The sequence below is a fragment of the Pipistrellus kuhlii genome, unplaced genomic scaffold, assembly GCF_014108245.1.
Source record: "Pipistrellus kuhlii isolate mPipKuh1 unplaced genomic scaffold, mPipKuh1.p scaffold_m20_p_7, whole genome shotgun sequence".
Classification (NCBI taxonomy): Eukaryota; Metazoa; Chordata; class Mammalia; order Chiroptera; family Vespertilionidae; genus Pipistrellus; species Pipistrellus kuhlii.
The window spans coordinates 63,233,667-63,255,982 of NW_023425573.1; the positions used below are offsets into that span (position 1 = coordinate 63,233,667).

The window sequence follows — 22,316 nt, forward strand, 5'->3', positions numbered from 1 at the left end:
ATAGCTACCAGTCATCCCCGTTGTTCTGCAGTTATGGTCGCTGGGATTTTATATAGAGAGATTAGAGGCCCGGTGCATGAAATATGTGCATAGGTAGGGTTCCTAAGCCCAGCCTGCAATCAGAACCAATCTGTGGGGTGACTGACAGGGTGATCAGGGGACCCCCCCCCCACTTTGCCTGGTCTGGCACCACCCACTCGCTGGCCACAGCCCCTGCTGCCAGTTGCCTACCTCTGCAGGGTGATTGGTGGGGCAATTGGGGGGTCTCCCCCTCATACCCACCTTGACTAGCCTAGGGCATGCAGGTTGGGGGTAGCTCCTGCATTGCACATCTGTCCCCTGGTGGTCAGTGTGTGTCATAGCAACTGGTCGTTCCACCAGTGATTCTGCCATTCAGTTGATTTGCATATTAGGCTTTTATTATGTAGGACTAGAGGCCTGATGCACAAAATCTGTGCATAGGGTGGTGGTGGGTTTGTCCCTCAGTCCAGCCTGCACCCTCTCCAATATGGCATCCCTCTCACAATCTAGGACTGCTGGTTCCCAACTGCTCTCCTGCCTGCCTTCCTGATTGCCCCTCACTTCTTCTGCCTGCCACCCCTTCAGCCTGATCACCTCTTAACCACTCCAATGCCAGCCTGATTGATGTCTAACAGCTCCCCTGCCAGTCTGTTTGCCCCTAACTTCCCTCCTCTGAGAGCCTGGTCATCCCTAACTGCCCTCCCCTGCAGGGTTGACCACCTCCAACTGCCCTCCCTTGCAGGCCTGGTGCCTTCCAACTGCCCTCTCCTATTAGCCATCCTTTGGTGGCCATCTTGTGTCCACATGGGGCAAGATCTTTGACCACATGGAGGCAGCCATCTTATGTGTTGGAGTGATGATCAATCTGCATATTACTCTTTTATTAGATAGGATAGAGGCCTGGTGCATGGGTGGGGGCCAGCTGGTTTGCCCTGAAGGGTGTCCCAGATAAGGGTGGGGGTTTCCTTGGGGTGTGGGGTGGCCTGGGCGAGGGGCCTGTGGTGGTTTGCAGGTCAGCCACGCCCCCAGCAGCCAAGTGGAGGCCCTAGTATCTGGGATATATTACCTTCTACAATTGACTTTGTAGCCTGGATCGGAGCCCAGCCTCCTGTGCACTCCATGGCGGCAGTCGTTTCTCTTTGGGACTTATGTTCCTTCTATAATTGAAACTTTATAGCCTGTAGTGTAGGCTTAGTCCTGCTAGGGCAGGTGTAAAGCTTGGCTTCTTCCATTGCCAGAGAAACCCAAGCTTCTGTGGCCACAGCCATCTTGGTTGAGGTTCGTTTGCATATGTGCTTTGTTGGGCTTGTGGGCATGCCTTATGGACATGGCTTGTGGAGCAGAGTGATGGTTAATTTGCATATTACTCTTTTATTAGGTGGTATACTCATTGGAGAAATTCGAGTCTGAAAACCTTTCTGCTCTGCCACTAACAATATGGCTTTAAAAGTCAGTTTTATTTTCTGAACCTAGTTATTTCAATTTTGTACAAGATGGCTTTCAAAACTCTTTTTATTTCTGAGACTGTAAGATTTGCCTTCTCTAGTATCAATGGATATGACCAGTTCTCTTTGATTTTTATTAAATGAAATGGACATCGTTAGCCAATTGAATCAGAAAAGTAACTTGGATTCTCAGATTTAATGATCCTCTCTGTAATATGCAAGCAATTACTTCCTGAGAATGGAGGCAATAATATGGCCGACTAAGGAAATATAGGTCCTGGTTTCAGGTCATGTAGGTTCAGATTTAGTATTAGCTCTTGTGCATACGGGTCATTTGGAGTAAGTTCCTTATCCTCTAAGTGCCTCAGATTGCTCATCAAAAAAGGGTCCAATAATAACACTACCTCATAGGGTACTTAAGATTGATGAACTAATTCAAGTACTTAGCATTAACTTCAACTAAGTGCTTAACACCAAATAAGCAATCAGTAGCTGATAGTAATTATTACTATTATAAGAAGTAATACTAATATTAATAAAGTTGCTTTTTAAGATCCAAGTACTGTATAATATATGTAAACATAGGCAAAGGAGAAAAGTAAAAGAAGCTATGATTGTTATGCTCACACAGGGGTATTGAGACATGAAGAGATCTTCCAGTTAGTTGCTTTTTTTCCATTCTTCAAAATAGCAGCTTGTCTTACTATATAGCCTGAAGTTCACATTTTAAAATAACAAAATGTTCTGATACATATTCCACTTGCCACCATTCCCCCAGTGAACTCAGCAGGGATCTTTATGTAGAAATGTAGGAGCTTTCATGATACCAGGCATTCAATATGTTACCCTATAGCTAGAAACTGAGGGTTGTGAGAGCAATGTTCAAGTGCAGGCTGAGTTATTCACAATCTTTATGTAGGAGATTAGGCTTCATAGGAATGTTCCTTGAAAGTAATTTCAGTTACCTCTTTCTCCTTCACCCGAATAAGAATATTATTGTTTGTAAGATAGCTATAAATACAGTTAACCAGTAGAGAAAACGTCTTTCATCATGCTGGATAGCAGTTCGGTTTAGAGAACTAAAACTAAAAAAGAGGTGATTCCCAGAAATCATAGAGATTACTTGCCAGAGCAAATTTCTGCAATCTTACTTTATTGTCCAGATGAAATACACTCCACTTAAGCCAGATAGCAAGTCATACTATTTGGCTTATGTCCTGTGTGAGATATGGTAAGCATCATTAAATCAACCCAAAATGACAGGTACATTATTTAAGGGATAAGCAAACAATTGTATAAACAAATAGGCAGTTTTCAAAGAAAAAAAAAGAGCTTCCATCTGCCTCTTCAATCTGTATTCACTAGTCATGACCAATAATAACCCCATGTGACCTTCTTGTTCTATAAAATCTGGAGAATCTGGGGACAAAATTGAAGAATTAGAAAGTCATTATAATACACTAGAGGCCCAGTGTACAAAATTCATGCGCAGTGTGTGTGTGTGTGTGTGTGTGTGTGTGTGTGTGTGTCCCTCAGCCCTCTCCAATCTGGGACCCCTTGAGGGTCCAACTGCCCATTTAGGCCCAAACGGCCATCAGATATCTCTCTCACAATCAAAGATGGCTGGATCCCAACTACTCGCCTGCCTGCCTTCCTAATCGCCCCTTACCACTTCTTCCTGCCATCCTGATCACCCCCCCTTATTCACTCCCCTGCCAACCTGACTGATGCCTAACTGCCCTCCCCTGCCAGCCATTTTGTGGTGGCCTTCTTGTGTCCACATGGAGTTGGTTATCTTTGACCACATGAGGGCAGCCATTTGTATGTTGCAGTGATGGTCAATTTGCATATTACCTCTTCATTATGTATGACTAGAGGCCCTTTGCAGGAGGATTTCTGCAATAGGGCTTCCTGTTGCAGTCTCCACTGCCCCACCTGCTTCCCTCCCTTCCCTCCCACCCCACCTGAGACCCTCCCTTCTCTGCTACCCGCTTGCTTACTTCTCTGGAGCTTCACTCTCTTCTGCAGTACTCGGTTTCTTTCTATGCTGTCTTCACTCTTCACTCTCCACCTGGATATGCAAGTTAACTGCCATCTTGGTTGGGTTAATTTGCATTCTCACCCTGATTAGCTGGTTGTAGGAGTAGCAAAGGTGCAGTCAATTTGCATGTGTTTCTCTTTTATTATAGAGTAGGGGTGTCGAACTCAATCAGAGAAGGGGCCAAAATCTAAAATCCAGCCTAAATCGCGGGCCGAATGGTTTACTGAACAGTCATAAACTGTCATTGTGATGGAAACGCAGCGGAGTGCAGTGATGACAGCGCGGTGCGGGCCACATTGCAAGGCCTGGCGGGACGGATTTGGCCCGCAGGCCTTGTGTTTGACACATGTGTTATAGAGGATAGTAGAAAGTAAAGAACCAAAGGCTAGGCTCCTCATTTAGGAAACAGCCCTGTGAGAACAGAGTTTCACAGAATTATGTCTTATTCTAAATACCGTGTTTCCCCGAAAATAAGACATCCTTCGAAAATAAGACCTACTTACAGGTTTTCTTCTGAGTGAAATATAAGGCATCCCCCAGAAAATAAGGGCCCCCTAGGCTAAACATGAGAGATTTGGTCCTCTGATTCTGAAAGAAATGGAGTCACAAGAAATTCACCAGGAAATTCAGGAATTGGATTGTTATGATGATGTTCCAGAAGATGATGACATGATTGTCATTGAATAAATGAGTAAATTCTTAATACTGTAGGATTCACAGTTTGTCTGGTTGGTGTTGACAACTACCATACTATCGTACCGTATACAGGTAATAAATTTCCTTTATTTTCATTTAACAATAAATGTGTACCGTATTCTTCTTCATAGAAAAATAAGACATCCCCTGAAAATAAGACCTAGTGCATCTTTGGGAGCAAAAACTAATATAAGACACTGTTTTATTTTTGGGGAAACAGGGTAAACACATAAAATGACTTAGAATACCAACAACTGGGAAGGATTACTATTATATTATAGTATGTAGATTTTTATGCCTTTTATTTTACTTTGCTGCTGTATTTTTATTGAACAATGGGCTATTTATCTTTTGTCTTTGTTTCAATTTGTTTCTATAATGCCACTTTCTATTCATGACTTTAGAAATAAATTGGAAAGGTCATTATATTACGTACTTCAGATGCTTCATGAAACATTTTTTCCTAAACAATTTGTTAGTTGTAATCACTTTTTTATTATTAATGCTGACCTCATGTTGTATGTCATATAAATTCTAAAACGCAGTTGCATATAATGGAATAATCCTATGTTGTTGTTTCTATTCCCAGAGCCACAGACCTGTACATTGAAAGATTTTCTTTGTGCCAATGGTGACTGCGTTTCCTCAAGGTTTTGGTGTGATGGAGATTTTGACTGTGCAGATGGCTCTGATGAGGTAGGCAACTTTGCAACATCAAACAAAAACTCAAGTGGTGTTTTAGAATCATATGTGTAATTATTACTGTTTAATCCAATGAGTATGACAAAGGCAGCTCTGAAATGCACTTTGCTCCTGACACTCTGAGATGATATTATATCTAAGCTCAGAGCTGCACACACCCAGCACAGGGAATAGCGCTTGTGCTGCTATTGACAGTCAGTTTTATAGTCTGTTTTACCTCAACTGGTGAATGGCTCGGTTGGGAATAGGATGTTTGGAAACCTTATTCCCTCTAGCTGCTGCCCTTGCCGTTAGTGGATTTGTTCGTAAATTTGCTGCAGTATCCATAGGCAGGACTAATATTTTATGCATTTAAAATAGTTTCTTCTCCCCAGTCTCCTTTTTCCATAGATATAGTCTCAAAGATGTTGATGTGGGTCATCAATTTTCATGAAACCACAGGTTCAGTTTTGCTAAGATGATGAATCACAATCCGCTTGTAATATGGCCTGTGTACACACAGCTTAAGTGGAAAAGTTTAGAATTTCTCTGGATAATTATGTGAACTTAGGTTGTGCTAACATTTATGCGACTTCACACAATTCATTATTTATGTTTCTATGTATTTCACCTATTAATTACTCCATCCATGATGCTTTAAAAATAATACATGATGTGTGGTTATATTTTTTCTTAATCAAATCTAAAATGATCCGATGATCTCAGTTTTTAATACCAGGGAGCAAATAAGCAACAGTCATTTCTCATTATTTTCTCTGTGAATGACTGTGCATGTTAATATCAAGAACACAGTCAGAGATGAAGGACAAACGTGGCCCCTGGCCCTCAGTGGCCACAGGGGCTCCTTCTGAGGAACCTGAGTCCCTGGGGCTCCTCTGCTTTGGTTGACATGTATATGTAGCTACCCTTCCTGAAGACCCCCCGCTGGCTGTGGGCGTGGCCAGAGACAATCTCCCAGGGGGCTCCAGAAGTTTCTGTATTTCAGGTCCAACTCCCTGAAGTGTCCACTAAGTTCTTGCTCTTTGGGAGAAGCCAAATGTCTTTATTATTTATAGAACCCATATGAACTATTTTGTCCCAGTCTTCAGGCGTTCTTATCAAGATTACACAATTGTGCATTACATCTCACTATCTTGAAAAATCCTTCTAATCCCATTCAGGTGCCTGGATTTTGGAAACCAATTGCTGTAGCTTCTCACCTGGAGGCCAGAAAACCTAAACCTCCAGGTTGTAAAGGTTTCTCAGAAGTTGAAAAATACTATTTCTATTCATGGGAGTTAAATTCTTACATTGCTCAGCTACATATTTATGTTGCATCTATTTATTCAAGGATTCTATTAAACATTCCCCAGTCAGGAAAAACACATTGTACACAAACTTCTTCAAACAATGAAATGTTTTGTTTTCTTTAAAAAATATTTTCATCAGGCACTGTTTAATCTATGAAACATCTAGAGGAGGTCATATATTGCTTAAGGCTGATGATTTTATCTTTCATGTAATTCAGGAAATGTCTAAGGTACATGTAATGAATCAAACATTTATTTTTCAAAAGTCTTATTCATGTTAAAGTAGACATTTAATTCCAGGTCCTAGAAAGGAAATTGACAAAATGAGCAGCTAACATCTTGTCAAACCAAACAAGGCAATTAGGATCGTGTCCAGAGTACTTAGGAGCAAACTTGAAGAGATTTCCAGTGATGAAAGAGAAATTTTGAACATCATGACTAATAAAATGATTGCAAAGGATTAAAATACAATAAATGTATACAAATACATAAGTTCGTAATAATTTTTAGAAAAATAAAAGGTTTATTTTTCACTTTGGAGGTTATTACGATATTAGCATTCTTAATATTCAATCAGACAAATGTAGAATGTGGGAAATGTTATAGAACAAATGATCTTTAAGTAGTAAATTTCATTTAAGAAATTTGGAAAATGGGAAATAGTCTCACATTAAAAAAAAAATTCAAATCAAATTCAATGTGCAGACCTCTTTTAGATCCTTATTGTACCAAGCAATAATTTATACAGTTAAGAAAATAAGGAGTGCTGGGGTAAGGGTTAAGAATAACTTTATATTATGGAATTTTTGTTAATTTCATGGTGTTAATTTTCTGATATTGCTGCTTTTACTTTAAAATAGTTCAGAATGTAAATAAGTGGGAAGAGGATTATGATGCATGAAATATTGTTAATGGTTAAGCATGCCTGGTGGGCACATGGGCTCATTATTCTAGTCTCTCTATTTTCTGTGTTTGTTAATTATCGATAAATACCTGACAAGTAAACACACACACACACACACACACACACACACACATGCACACATGCTCACACATCAACTATACTTTATTGTAGATCAAAATCTTCTGATGATACAGAAAGTGCCTAAAATTGCCATTTTTTTGTGCTATCTATAAAGATACCCCAGTGTCATTGGTTAATGAATTATTCCACCAAAACTTGTCTTAATGCTGAGATAACCATTAATTCTACAAATATGTACTGAACAGTTATTATAATCATGGTGTGGTAATAGATACTTGGTAACTAGACAAACAGGATTCTTATTTCATTGGAGCTTAATTACATGAGAATGCTTTAATTTTTTAAAATATTATTACTGCAGAGAGTACTACAGTATCCCCCCTTTTTTCCTCCTCGTTGCTGCCCCCGACCCCACCCCCAGCCTGGTTCTCATACTGCTCCAGGCATTCTCCACTCTATTTCCTCTTATTTTCTGCATTTGCTACTTCATTCACTCATTCATTTATTTATTCATCAGTTTTTATTGAGTGCTTATTATGTCCCAGGAACAACACTGAGCATGAGGAGTACAGCAGTGAATAAAACACATGAAATCCCTTTCTCGTGATTATTTCTCCAACACTTTTGACACCACTCACTGTTAGCTTACTCCTCAGCTAAGGCATATTTCAAATTATCTTTACACATTAAAAGCCTTTTCTTAGGTAGTGCCATTTCTGTCTAAGCTTTCATTAATAAGCTTAAAAATCTTAAGAATATGTATATTTGAAACCATTGACAATATATTTTGTTGCAATTATTAGTTTAGGTGCTGGCCTTTCTTACACTCAATGAATTTATCAAGTACAGGGAACAAATCTTATTTTGCTCCATATTCTTATTTAAAAACACTCTGACAAAGAGTAAACTCTTAATATTTAGGAAAATAAGGGAAGTAGAAAGGAAGACAGAAAACAAATTATATAGCAAGCAGTCTGTTAAACTACTATCAATAAAAAGAAAATTATAGAAATGTTGAAATTAAACTCTTCATCCCTCCATGAGGGTAAAACTAAGAAGAAGCAGAGAGTAATAGATCATGATGATTCATTTCACAAGCTGTGATAAAGTTGCACTGGTTGTGGAAGGAACAGCCAAATACATTTGGGCAAGACTATAAATTCCTTAACAATAAAAAATCATAATCCCAGCAAGACATTTCATTGTCCTATTCCATTTCAATCAGGATGACAGCACCAAAGCAAGGTAAGTTTCTAGTGGATCCCTTTCATTGATCACATATAGAGAATGGAAATATCCCCAAAGGCATATCTACTATTTGACTTCCAAATAAAATATATATGTGAGCTAGCAGAAATGACAATTGTGACAGTTCATTTCGCAGTTAACTTTACGAACAATTGCTGGGAGAGAAGATTATGAACAGCAAGCCAATAGTAAAAGGACAGGTATAGGGGAAAAGATGGGAAGAAGGCTAAAGAAAGAACACTAGGAAAGATTTGCCAATGCCAAACAGATTTGCTTTCAGTTTCTTGTTTGTTTCACATGCCATCTGCCCTCCCCCACACTCCCAACAAACTGGATGCAAGTCTTAGAAATAATTCTTTAACCTTTTCCCCCCTCACAATCTTCATTCTCCCTTACAGTTATTAAAATTGCTTCAGCCCAAAACAATCCGCTCAGAGCAATTTAATTCACAGGATGAAGTCAAAGCATTTATGTTTTTATTTCCATTTCTCTGTTTTATTATCATTCACAAAGAAAAGTGGAAAATGGTTATAATTATGTTATGTAGTATGGGGTTATACATGATCTGAGTTTTTTATACAGGGTAGAGCAAAAGAAGGCTTACACTTGTGAATGTGCAAAACACAGTTTATTCTTGTATTATTATTTATTACTAATTGTATTATTGTTTTTTATATGGACAACAGTAAATCTAATTTTGCCCCACCCTGTATGTGGCAAAATTTATTTCCATACTTCCAGGTTTTTATGCATAAGGGTTTAGTTGTCTTTGTCTCATAATTAAGTTTTAATTACATCTGTGTTGTTTTTTACAGAGAAATTGTGTAACTAGTTGTTCCAGAGATCAGTTCCGATGTTCCAATGGTCAGTGCATATCAGCAAAATGGACATGCGATGGCCATGAAGACTGTAAATATGGAGAGGATGAGAAGAACTGCGATCCAGGTAGGACAATGCGGGTGACATTAATGTAGCTGATATTTCAACCTGATAGAATTTAAATTTGAACAATGATATTCAGAAAACAGTGGAAAATTCATGCACAGATTTCTGATTTTTAGACATAATCTGAAATATCTGTATGTAGGTTTACTGGTGTTCCCTTCATATATTTTGAAAGTGTTTCAACAGGTAAGATTATTACTATGCTTGAGATCCAAGCATTACTCCCCAAAATTTGACTTTTTAGCTTCTGTATCTTTCCATGTCATTTGATATTTACTTTTTCATGACAATAAAATGAAATATATTGAAACTGGAAGTTTGACAAAAATTAAGTTTTTTATTATGGAAATTAAGATTATGAAATGGGATATAGTAATTTCAACATGATACCAACTGAGAAAAAGCATAAGTAAATTATTTCTGTTTACATCTTGATCCAAAATCAAAACAAAATTAGGAAGCAAAACCAGCATATAGGAGAAACACCTAATATATATATTTCTATTTCTTAAATATGGCTCTATAAATATTTTTATTAAAAACTTAATTTTTATAGTTAACTATTTAAAAATATTGTAGAAATCACTATGGAAAGTACACTATAATCTGTGTATAACATGAAAGTATTACTTTGAGAGATTAGGTAAGAGTAGCAGATACAATGCATACACATTACCATGTTCAGTGCCATGCCCATGATCCATAGCTCTAATTGGTCACATCATTTTTCTTACTGAATCCAGACATGTTTTCAGACTCATTAATAGTACAAATCCTAGGCAACCATTATCAATTAAAATGAATTAAAATATAAGGGAAAAGCTTTTGAGCATTCCTGGAATATGCAATTCAGACCACAAAGTAAGTATATTTGTCAACCTAGTGTCTAAAATAAAGCTAAGAACCCTGAAGTTTGAATGCAAGCAAATGCAAAGCCATAGCAAAAGCAGCTGTAATAATTCTGATGTCAATTAATTAGATTTGGTTCTGGTAATAACTTATAGTATATCTACTTGTTCTTTTTATTTTCTGTGTTATAAAGGAATACTCAAATTCTGTAGACTCTGTTAGGTATACATGTACTTGTGTTCCAAACCCCACAACAAAAATATGTTTTATAAGTCTAGTGCGTGTCATAGTGACTAGTCAACCTGTTGTTACAAGGTTGTAAGGATCATGTAGGCATATATATATATATATATATATATGTATATATATATATATATGTGTATATATATATGCATATATATACACACATATATACATACATATAAATACAATATTTGCATAGATATACATGCACTGGAGGCTGTATATATATGTATGTGTATATATATGCACTAGAGGGTGTATATATATATATATATATTTGTATATATATATTTAATTTTTTTCTTTATTGATTAAAGTATTATATATTTCTTCCTTTCCCCCATTGACCTCCCCCAGCCACTCCCACCCCCAGTACATGTCCTCACCCCTTTAGTATCTGCATCCATTGGTTATGCTTATATGCATGTGTACAAGTCCTTTGTTTGATTTTTTTACCCCCTTCCCACCCTCTCCTGCCTTCTCTCTGAGGTTTAACTGTCTGTTCAGTGCTTCTCTGTCTCTGGGTCTAGTTTTAATCATCAGTTTATTTAAAGTTATAAAAAAATTACTTAGTTCTTCAAAACCAAAAGGTGAGCAATATAGTGGCCTTTTTTCCCTGTCTTTAGTTTAGTGAGTCAAATACTTACTGAAGAGAATATTATATTATTGAGGCATATTGGATACAATCCTGTCATATTGTAAAACACATTTAAATGAATATTTAATATCAAATGTTGAGTATAGTTTATATAATATGATCTATTTTCATTACTATGAATTTTTATATGCTTCTGTATGTTTTTTTCTATGAAGCCAGTCATTCTTTCTACTGAATCTAAATTTCAACTTTATAATTATATTCAGCTTCTCCTACTTGCTCATCAAGTGAATATATATGTGCCAGCGGAGGATGTATTTCAGCATCTTTGAAATGTAATGGAGAATATGATTGCGCTGATGGTTCAGATGAGGTAAAATCTATCATTTGATTAAAATCTCTGAATTACATGAATTAGATTTAGGAAAGCAAATGTAACAAAAATAGAGGAAACCGACAGAATCTTGATTCTTATCTGTCTAAAATGCTAGGACAAGTACATTAACTACAGTAATGTCAACAAATACCTGGATTTTGCAGAGAATACATTCCTTCAATCAAAATGAAAAAGCCCACTATGTAGCAAATCTCCAGTAGTGTCAGCTGCATGCTTCTTTTGCTTGTGACTGCATGTTATCACTAATAAAATCTACAGTGCCCATTTGTATTGGAACAGATGGACTGTGTGACTGAATGTAAGGAAGATCAGTTTCGATGCAGAAATAAAGCCCACTGTGTTCCAATTAGATGGCTGTGCGATGGAGTTCATGACTGTGTGGATGGCAGTGATGAAGAGAACTGTGACAGAGGTAAGGTATCTGTGTGTGTGTGTGTGTGTGTGCGCATGCCATAAGTAAGAATGACAGTTAAGATGCTGTGCAGATATACAGTGTGCTAGAGGTAGAAGATAAGATAATTAAATGCTGATTTCTTTTTCTAGTTTCATTACATAATAGCCTGTTCTAAATAAGCAAAGTCTGGATCATTTTCAGACAGTGCTGAGTCAGGTATAGAGATACTGGAAGCACACAGGGAACATAGCTGCTAAAACCATGATTACAAAAGCATTTTCAGAGCACATTTGTCTGTCACATTGCTTGCTTTATTCTGAATGAATAAAAATAGCATACTACTACATTACTATATCACACATATTAATATGCTAGATCTATATTATCGATAGATATACTAGGTTGTGCCCCAGATTTCCTTCTTGACATGTACTTGAGAAAATCGCCTATACTTTTTGTCAGTCTAGAAAACAACTTTGAATTTTGTAGTATATTATTTTCCAGCTATGTGAAGATATTTCCTGACAGATAACAGCTTTTAGTTGTAAGTCACCACAATAAAATCAGTGATTATTACTATTAATACTTTAGAATTAATGAAATGAAAAGAAAAAAAAAGTGTGTGGTAAAGCTTATAATGACCATAAGTTACATAAATCTTATTATTTTTGTAATGTAAAATATGTTACTAAATGATGTCTTCTTTAACCTGCTTGCAGAAGTCTCTCAATGGACTATTTTTCAGAATATTTGGAACATAATTAACAAATAATATCAGATATTGATATAGGATGTAAGGCATTAAAACAGTCACTCAGGATTTGTAGAGTATAAATGTATCTAATGATTTACTTCTATAAATATCTATCCATTTGAGAAAACAATTCTTCTACTTTCAATAACATGAATTCAAACCTTTATGATTTGCTCATATCTCCATCTTAGAACCTGATCAAGAATTATATTCAGCAGATGAAAGCCTGGCTCTCATTGGGAATGTTTCTACTTCAATTTCTCATTCCCTTTCTGTAACTGGTCTGATGTAGTCTTTCATGTGAAGACTTTAAGGAAAAATTAAGTTATTCATCTTTCTTCTATTCCATAACTATGTTTCTTTCTCCCATTGCTTCTTGCCTGGACACAGGCAATATTACCTTATTGGTCTCCAGTACACCCTACTTATTGGTACCAGGTTCATCATCTTCACGTGTAACTCACATCATGTCATTCTTGACTTGGTCTTCTTCCTTTCTGGTTCCATACAAATAACTCAACTGGCAGCCAGATTTCCATAAGAAGGATCCCATGTTATCTCTCTCATCTTATATCCTATTATTTATTTTTATTTAAATATATCCTAGGCAAACTTGAAACAGTCAATATTTCCAAATGGGAAATATTCTAAATATCCACATTCTTTTCAGCATTTTCCCTGATTCTTCTGCTATTTTCACCATCTTAATAACTGCCAATAAAAATTATATCTGTCCTTTTAAGTCTATCTCAATTACCACTGTCTTCAACCCAATTATAGTCTGTTTTTGGAGTTTCCCCAGCCACTCTTTGATCTCATGCCTATTAATTCATTCTTCCTTCTAATTTAGTTATTTCTGTATCATTTGAATGCATCCAGTGTTGAAATGTAAGTTTCTTGATGTCAACAATTGCTTATGCAAACAGAATGAGGAAATACATTTCAAGTCATGATATTATTATGTACAAAGTCATAGAGGTGAGGGCCAGTTTAGCAACCACAAGAAATTGAAGATCTATACTAGAATCTGGTTTTAATATTGTTTTCCAAGGCTTTTAAGGAATCTTCTTTTTAAAAGATATAAAAAGGAGAAAGTGATAACTTTGTACTATATGATATAGCAGATAATTTACTGAAATGGGAATCTAGTTTGATTTCTTATCTCCATGAAACTTTCTGTGCTCATTTCCCCCCTCCTCCCCCTCCATGATATCAAACCCAACCACAAGAAAATGTCCTCAAGAACTGTAGGATTATCTAGAGTAGGGGTGTCGAACTCAATCAGAGAAGGGGCCAAAATCTAAAATCCAGCCTAAATCGCGGGCCGAATGGTTTACTGAACAGTCATAAACTGTCATTGTGATGGAAACGCAGCGGAGTGCAGTGATGACAGCGCGGTGCGGGCCACATTGCAAGGCCTGGCGGGACGGATTTGGCCCGCGGGCCTTGTGTTTGACACATGTGATCTAGAGAGTGAATGAGGGGGGTTACAAGAGTGAAGAGAGTAATCTTATCTAGATTAATATATTATTTAAATATTGAATTTCTTGAAATCTGTTAACTTTTCTTTGAGTTTTTCCCCCCCTTTATGCTACATAATTAAATTTCAATGAAGTATCTTTGTGGATAAAGCATTTGAACCTGTATGGATGTACCTTAAGGTGTGACCAAGTTCAGATTTCTAGTATTTAATTTATTTCTAGGAAGTGGTTTAAGTTTGGATAAATGTGTATCAAGGCATTAAGGAAACAGAATTCCAGAATTTACTCCTCTGCTGCTAAATTCAGCTTTCATTCATCTCAAATCTAGAACTATGAGCTGACAGGAGCTAAGTGTTGGGGGCTGGATAAGCATGGAATAATCTTCTAAGTGAATTAGTTTTATTGGTTTACTTTAGGAAAACTAAAACTCGCAATGTTATGGATTTAGAAACAACATTTATATTTTAAAAGGTAAACATGCTGCCTCAAGGAAATGTGGTATTTGCTTTGCCCTGAGCTCCCAAACTTTATGCCTTATAGCAATTTCAGTGGAAAAGATTGAGAGTTGTTCTCTTTAGTAATCATCACCTTAAAATATGCAAGCTACTAATATAAATTATAAAATAGTATTGTCTATTAAAGTTTTGTCAGCCCAAATTGAGATGAGAGTTCTAGATACTTACTTTCTGTAGTGACACACTTGTCCAGATTTTTATGAACCTGCCAAGGGCCCCCTTATATATATTTAGACATAAGTTGTTAATACATACTTTCTATTTTCTAATAACCTCCTGTTGAGCTGATCAAGAACATGACTAGGAAACTGATATTTTAATTCAGATTATCTCTTTTAAAATATACTTTCGTTGTTGTTGTTTCTGAGTGCTTCATGCTAGTTCAAAATAAGCTTTTAAGTTATATAAGCTTTTAGGATGCCATGGTAGTCACCATGGTGCATTTTTTGAAATGCAAATTTTTATGGTACAATAGGAAGTCTTTAGTGAGTTATCACAAAACTTTTGCCTTTCTGTTACAATTATGATTTTATTTTTATGCCTCTTCTTTTTAATAAAAGAGTGGCACATCCAACACTCCCCTGGGAAAAATTATAATGTTATCTAATATTATACTTTAGTGAACTCATTTTTTTCCTTTCAGCAATACTGATGTGCTACAAATAGAGTTTTTCTAAAAGAAATTAGAGGATATCTAGTTCACAAGTTTTTTTTTAAATTTAATTCATTGTACATTGGAACATGCAATGAGATTTAATAATTAGAATCTTATTATGAAAGAATATAACCCTTTTTTTATATTCTATGAATTTTGGCATTGAATTAAGCCGACAGTCATCTAAAAATTTTTTTTAGAACTGAAGACTGTACAATTTACCTTTTTTATTGTTGTCAGACAGAATTTGTAAATGGTAATTTATTGCATGGGTTTTTGTAATTTACATTATTCTTAGAGTTAGGGCATTTCAGAGTTAAAAATTGCAGAGTTGAAAGAAAGGGGGATCCCAATGCCAGACACCATACTCTCAGAGGTTTCACATGGGAGTATTTACCTTGGTGTCCTCGGCCAGGACCTGCCTTTATCTGTATCTTAGTTTGTTGGTGGAGCTTGTTAGTCCTTAGAAATGCCAATGCAAGCTGTACAGTTCTGTTGAGATTTTCCCCCAGAAAATCTTAAAATTGTTCTGATACATATCACTATAGATTCTTGTTCTCAATTTCAACTATCTAAAATTCTAAGCAATGCATTCTATATTTCTTTAATCATTTCTCTCTACCATTATGCATGTCAGATTTTTAATAAGTTGACTTTCTCACCTTCTACTTCACAGCAATGATAAATTTTAAGCTTCTTTAAACATCTGACCATCAAATTAACAAAGCCACCCATTAGCTGTAACTAGCCATTCCTCCTCCCTTCTATTAAAATGGAAGACTTGTCTCCCCTCCAGTCTAAGGATATTCTTTTCATTTTGCTATAAATATTACAATTTTCATACTTTCGGGATTCTCAAAGAACTCATAATATCTATTACGCTCTCAAAGGTAGCTACTCTAAGTCAAGTTACCATCAGTTATTTTCTGGGTTGCTGCAACCTCTCTTCATTTTTTTTCTTCCAGTCTTGGCTTTATCTCTCCCTATGTTGGTTTCCAAGTTCTCCACACTGTAGCTAGAATTATCATTCTAAAAATTCAAATCTGACTCTGTAATTTCCTAAATTAAATCTTTGCTACTGGAAGTGAATTTTTAAAGATCTGTGTGCAAGTCAAAACTCAGAAAAAGAGCTATTTGACCTTCACAAACCTAGGCTCATTATTCACTCCAAAGAGCATCCACAAGTTGAACAATGCTTCATCCTAGGTATTTTGTAGGCATGCAAGGATGATCACTATTATTCCCCAGCCCCATGTCTAAATAAGTATATCCTTTTAAAAATATGTTAATACCTTCAATCATTAAATCTAGACAGTTTATAAGCTATGTTTCTTATGTATGAGGTTTAATAGGTAAACTATTTCTCTGAGAAAAAATCTTATTAATCTTAATTCTAAATTCTCATTAAGTATCTTTGTGTTGTTTCCCCATGCATAACTTGCAAATGTGAACTTATAAATTACTTTAACCATATCTCTTTTGTAACATATGAAGACATTGTGTTTGAGAAAGATTAACGGACTTGTCCAAAGCAAAACAATGGAAGTTCCCAACTCCCCAACCATTGTGATTTCTGCTAGGTATTACTACATACATAGACATATAACCAAAATTTATTAGTACTTTCAGTCCTTTGCATGTGACAAATGTACTTAATTTTTAGTTAGCATACCCTTATAGTGTCAATGCTTTCTATTTAATTGCAAAAAATAAAACATTTTAAAAATTAAAGAGTACTTTATTGCATAATTATCATAAGGATAATGCTGATATTTCAACATATTGCCAATTTTTTATTTCTACATAAAACTATTTTTCTACGACAACACAGCCTTTTTACTGGTTAATCTGTTTTCAGTGATTCAGTTTGTCAGTTTCTAGATACAGCTAAATTATCTTCTTTTCTGTGTCTTTTCTTTCTAGAACAAGATAGTTTTTAATAAAGAAAGTTAATATTTTTTTTTAAAAAACTGTTTTCTTATGCTCAACAACATAAAATATATAAAAAGAATATAATTTAGGTTGAGAAAATTGTCTATGACCAGATATTAGTATTTTTAAAGAAATTATGACATAGATGAGAGTAATATCAGATTGTTTTGAAAAGTAAACCATGAATACCTTTTTTCTTTTAATCCTTTTTTATAATGTTTTTCTTTATTGATTAAGGTATTACACATGGGTCCTTACTGCCCCATTGCCCCTCCATTCCCCCCTCATACCCTCACCTCCCTTTTGTCTATGTCCATGGGTTAGGCTTGAATACTTTTTAAAAAATAATTTGGACACCTCATATTAGATAGAAAAAAATAAAGAACTGAGAAACTAGAATCTGTGCTAAGAATTAGCAGAATACATGTTATGCTGACTGGCTTTAATTATGCTATATCTTTATATTTGTGTGTTTTGTTTTGTTTTAATAAAGGAGGGAATATATGTAGAGCAGATGAGTTCCTTTGCAATAATTCCCTTTGCAAACTCCATTTCTGGGTGTGTGATGGAGAGGACGACTGCGGAGACAACTCTGACGAAGCCCCAGACATGTGTGGTGAGGCATTTTGCGGCTCTAGATTTCTCTCTCATCTCCCGATCTAATGCACCGGCATGAATCAGTGAAGTGGTGAAGGAACCCACAAATCCTGCTGCCCTGGGGTTAAGTAGATAAAGTGTAACCACAGATACAGCTTTTGTTCAAGTAACAAGAGATTACTTTGTTCAAAGTTTATGACTTTATGGAGAGCCCTCTTAAATCTGAACCTTCACATGTCAACACTGTTCACGAGATAGATATGGCCTGTCTGAGAGGATTTAGAGTAGTTGACCTTTGGAATTGAGTACGGTTCATATAAGGACTTTGGCATCATATCAAATTGGTACTTTAATCAAAAACAATTTTTTTTTGGCAGATAAGTACATGGAAATGTGAATAATAAAATTATGTAGTTTTACATAGCCCCCACTACTGAGGCTGAAGTTATTGAAAGACAGGAGAGCTATGTCTAGTATATCTTTATATTTATATCTATATGGATAAATCTATATAAAGACATCTCTGTTTAGACATATAATACACATGTTATACAGATAAGTGAAATAGGAACTATTTAATATTTAAATCTAAAATATTAAATAACTTTAATGATTCTCCAAATTCAAGTTAATTTTGACTGATATTTGTCAGAAGAGTGCTTATGCAATGTAAAACTACAAATGTACAATTTTAGATCTTTAACATGAAGGTTTTATTATATTTGGTGAACATTTTAGTCCCTCTTTTCATTCTTTGTATCTAATCTCAGAAAGAAAGGTAATTTCATTTTCAATTTAGAGAAAGTACTAATTCAGATATAGCTTAATTGCACATTTACCAAGTTAAAGAATTCATAGCACAGGTGTATGTGCTTAAATTCTTTGTTCTATTTAGTGTGTCAAGTAAGACAGTATTCTTTTAAATAAATAATGACATTGACAACTGTTACAGTTAAATAAATTTAAAAATCCAAAATAAGTAGGCAACATTATTTGTTAAAGGATTTAAAGCTTGGAGAGTGTTCTTTGTAGCTATAACTGAGGAGAGATACAGCTAAATTTCCATTTCAACTTTTTACATAACCTTACAGAGTCAACTCTATAGATTCACTGATGATTACATTGTTTCTGAATTATAATACATGAAAAAATGAGTTTATCTACCAAAACCAAGTCAGAACCTTTTATGCTTTTCCCCCCCTTCTATTATCTGTTTCACATCAGCATAAAACTAGTGGGTGAAAGGAAATGTTTGGTAACTAATTAATTACGGGAGTGGAAGGGACAACCACTTCCCTGGCCAGGGGATGGTTCTCAGTGACATGCCACACAGCTGCTGAAAAACTTGTAAACTCTGGCTATTTTTTTAATTCCCTCAGTCATTGGTACCAATATGGAGTAAAATTCTTATGTGCTGGAGAGTGCTAAAAATATCAGGATTTAAAAACATGAGCACATGGTCCTTTTTACTAGGAGATTTTTTTTTGCATAAATAATGTTTTCCATACATTATATTTCAGGCAATGGTAGAACTAAGTAAAAGGTACAGCAAGGTAGGGAGAATAGGATGAACTCTGCCTAAAGAAAAATTCTATCTCTAGAAAGAAGGAATGGTTTCTGAAGAGTCAGGGGAAAATGAGGTGCAGAAAAGGTGGGAAAAAATAGTTTTGGATAGGACCAGAGACTCCTCTATTATTAAGATTTTTTGAAATGAGTTGAATGAATTGATTGACTTTGTATAGATTTGCAATCATTTAATTATACAATAACAGATTTTCCATCCCTTAATTTTTACTTTTTTTGTGAGTGCCATCAGAAGCATATTCATATATAGAATGTGGAAGATTGGTGCTGTAGGGAAGTTTGAAAGAAATGCAAATTTGAATCATTATAGCAAAGTGAAAAAGAGTGACATGGCTAGATATATGTATAGGATTTTAAGTAGTATTCAGGGCCCATCTGCCATTGATACATATTCATATCTCTTGTATCAGTTAGCCTTGTGATATGATCATCTGCAACATTCCTGAACTTCCCAGATGCAGATCATGGGCTAGCAGATGGGTTACTCATCTAAGTTTGTGGGATTTTTAGATAACTAAGATTAAAAAGAGAAAAGGGCCGGAAAAATTCAGATTATTTGAACAAAAAGTTTCAAGTTTCTAAGTGAGTGCTTGGAACAGTGTCCAACATATAATAAGTTATCAGTAAATATTTACCCGAAGAGAATATTAAGAGACGAAACATAGAAGGTAATGTCAACAGACATGAAAATGAATATAAAAGAAGGCATTGGAAAATATGAAAAAGGTAGATGTATCAATGGGGTAAAGGCTGAGATTTCAACTAAGGCTGAAAAAGTGTCAATGAAACTGCTTGAATTTAAAAGTTGGAAAAGTAGCAGATTACAATCAGAATTTGGAGCATTCATATTAGTGGTTTTGTAAACGAAGTACTTGGAGAAAATAGCAAGTTCAACTACGCCCTAGTATAATGGTGCTCCTATCTGCAAGCAGCAGAAACTTCTATTGGCTGATTTTCTTAAAAGTTTGTTGAAATCTTTCAATGTCTACAGCCTTCTTAGGAGAATGGATGGCCTAAATAGATTAAGTAAAAGGACATTTAGTTTGAGAATCTTAAAGAGCTAAGAGGCCCACTCATTGGATGGTTTGCTTATTTGCATGTTGAAATCATCTAGGATGTAGGATTAATTTGGATGAAGGGTAAGCATTACAATCTTCAGTGAATTAAGAAAAGAGTGAAGTTTATGAAGTTGATGAGGAAATACCAATAAGAAAGAGGTATAACCAAATGCTTGACCCCCAAAATAGCAGTTTTTGTTTTTAGTTTATTTTTAAAATAGATCGTGAAAATATGGTAATAAAATTCTGGAAGCTGTAGTAGGAAACTAGGATATCTTCAAACATGAAATAACATGAGGTTTGAGCAATTTAAGAGACATTCCTAAAATACCTTTAGGGAGGAACTATGCTTGGAGTAACAAGCAGATTTTAGTTAGAGCAGTAGGTCAGCAAGGAGGAGAGGGCATAGTCAAGGACCTCATAAAGTAGCACTGCTACATGTCAGAGTACTTACTCCTTGATCTTGCTTGACTATGCCAACTGTGGGGTGCACAGGTCCTCTGGCAGGAACTGGACCTTCATGGACACTGGGTATGAGATGGAGGATATATGAAAAGTCATTGTAGGGACATAGGAGAGAATTTATTTAGACCAAGTAGCCATGGCTAACAAGGAGCCATCAGATATAACAGTTCTTCAGATTAGCTTTACAAAGCAGCAGCGGCAGCCAACAGGAGCCCTGACTAACAAAGCAGCCCAAAGACGTAGCCATGCACTGGCCGGTCAATAACACATCCTTATACTAATCCAGACAAAAGAGGCTTCTTACCAAACAGTGACATCAATATTTGGGTTATAGAAAAGTACACCTGCTCAGTGCATGCAGTAAGATTGCTATTTTCTTGCTTTTGCTCCTGCTTTTGGCAACTTGACCTTGAACCTCTGGTGAACTCTGGGGTTTCCGCTCTCAAAGATTAAGAGGGATAAAAGATAAGCCTGTAAGAGTGGCATGGATAAGGCAAAGATAATTCTATTATACCATGCAAAATTTCTCAAATTTTATTCTGAAAGTGATAGGTAAGTCTAGAAGAGAGAATTAGGTGAATGTGGTAGGTGGATTGTTGTGGTGGCTTTTGGAAAATTTTGAGGTGGGCAGTAAAACTGAGACATTTAGGGTTCTACTACAGTCCTGTCAGAGATAATAAAGAATTGTACCATTGCGATTATAATTGGTATGCATGAAAAGAAGAGGACAAGTTTGGGGACAGATGAAGGTCAATGAGAGGAATAGATTTAGAATAATTTCAGACAAATGGCTATGGTAGGCCACTAACAGAACTATGGAAATAAGACAAATCTTATGTTTGAGGAGAAGGGAGTTGAGGAAAGAAGAGAAGGAATTGAACTTGTTGAATTTAAAATTCCTGTGGGAATGTTCTGTAATTAATTGTGAAATGCTATGATAGGATATCAAGTTGTAACTCTTGAGGGTATAGAGTAATGAAAATGTCTAAGAAGATAATTTAAGAGTGAGAACATAAGGGGACCAAAGAGAGAACCCTGTAATATTTTATGAGTATGAAGAGTCATTATAAATGTTTCCTAATTCATGGGTGGAAGTCTTTTGAAGAGATAGTGATAGAAAAGTCAACAATAGAATTCCCTGGCTTCCATTACATCTCTTTAAATTTCTCTCTCTCTCTCTCTCTCTCTCTCTCTCTCTCTCTCTCTCTCTCTCTCTCTCTCTCTCTCTCACACACACACACACACACACACACACAAAAAAAAAAAAAAAAAAAAGAATAAACTGCCTACCCTGGTCATTATGGCTCAGTTGATGCACAGAAGGGAAAGCAGTTTGATTCTCAGTCAGGGCGCATGCCTTTGTTTCAGGTTTAATCCCTGTTGTTTTTTTGTTGTTGTTTTTTTTTTTGTGTGTGTGTGTGT

At 35.8% G+C, this 22,316-nt stretch overlaps 1 protein-coding gene across 1 annotated transcript in view; it reads left to right on the top strand.

Annotated features, from left to right (window-relative positions):
• Positions 1–22,316, top strand: part of LRP1B (LDL receptor related protein 1B) — a 1,573,107-nt gene that overhangs the window by 1,436,047 nt on the left and 114,744 nt on the right. The window contains exons 68-72 of the mRNA XM_036421500.2: positions 4,793–4,899; positions 9,243–9,372; positions 11,329–11,435; positions 11,739–11,871; positions 17,684–17,806. Of these exons, the coding sequence (XP_036277393.2) occupies positions 4,793–4,899; positions 9,243–9,372; positions 11,329–11,435; positions 11,739–11,871; positions 17,684–17,806 (600 nt within the window). The remainder of the gene's footprint in view (positions 1–4,792; positions 4,900–9,242; positions 9,373–11,328; positions 11,436–11,738; positions 11,872–17,683; positions 17,807–22,316) is intronic.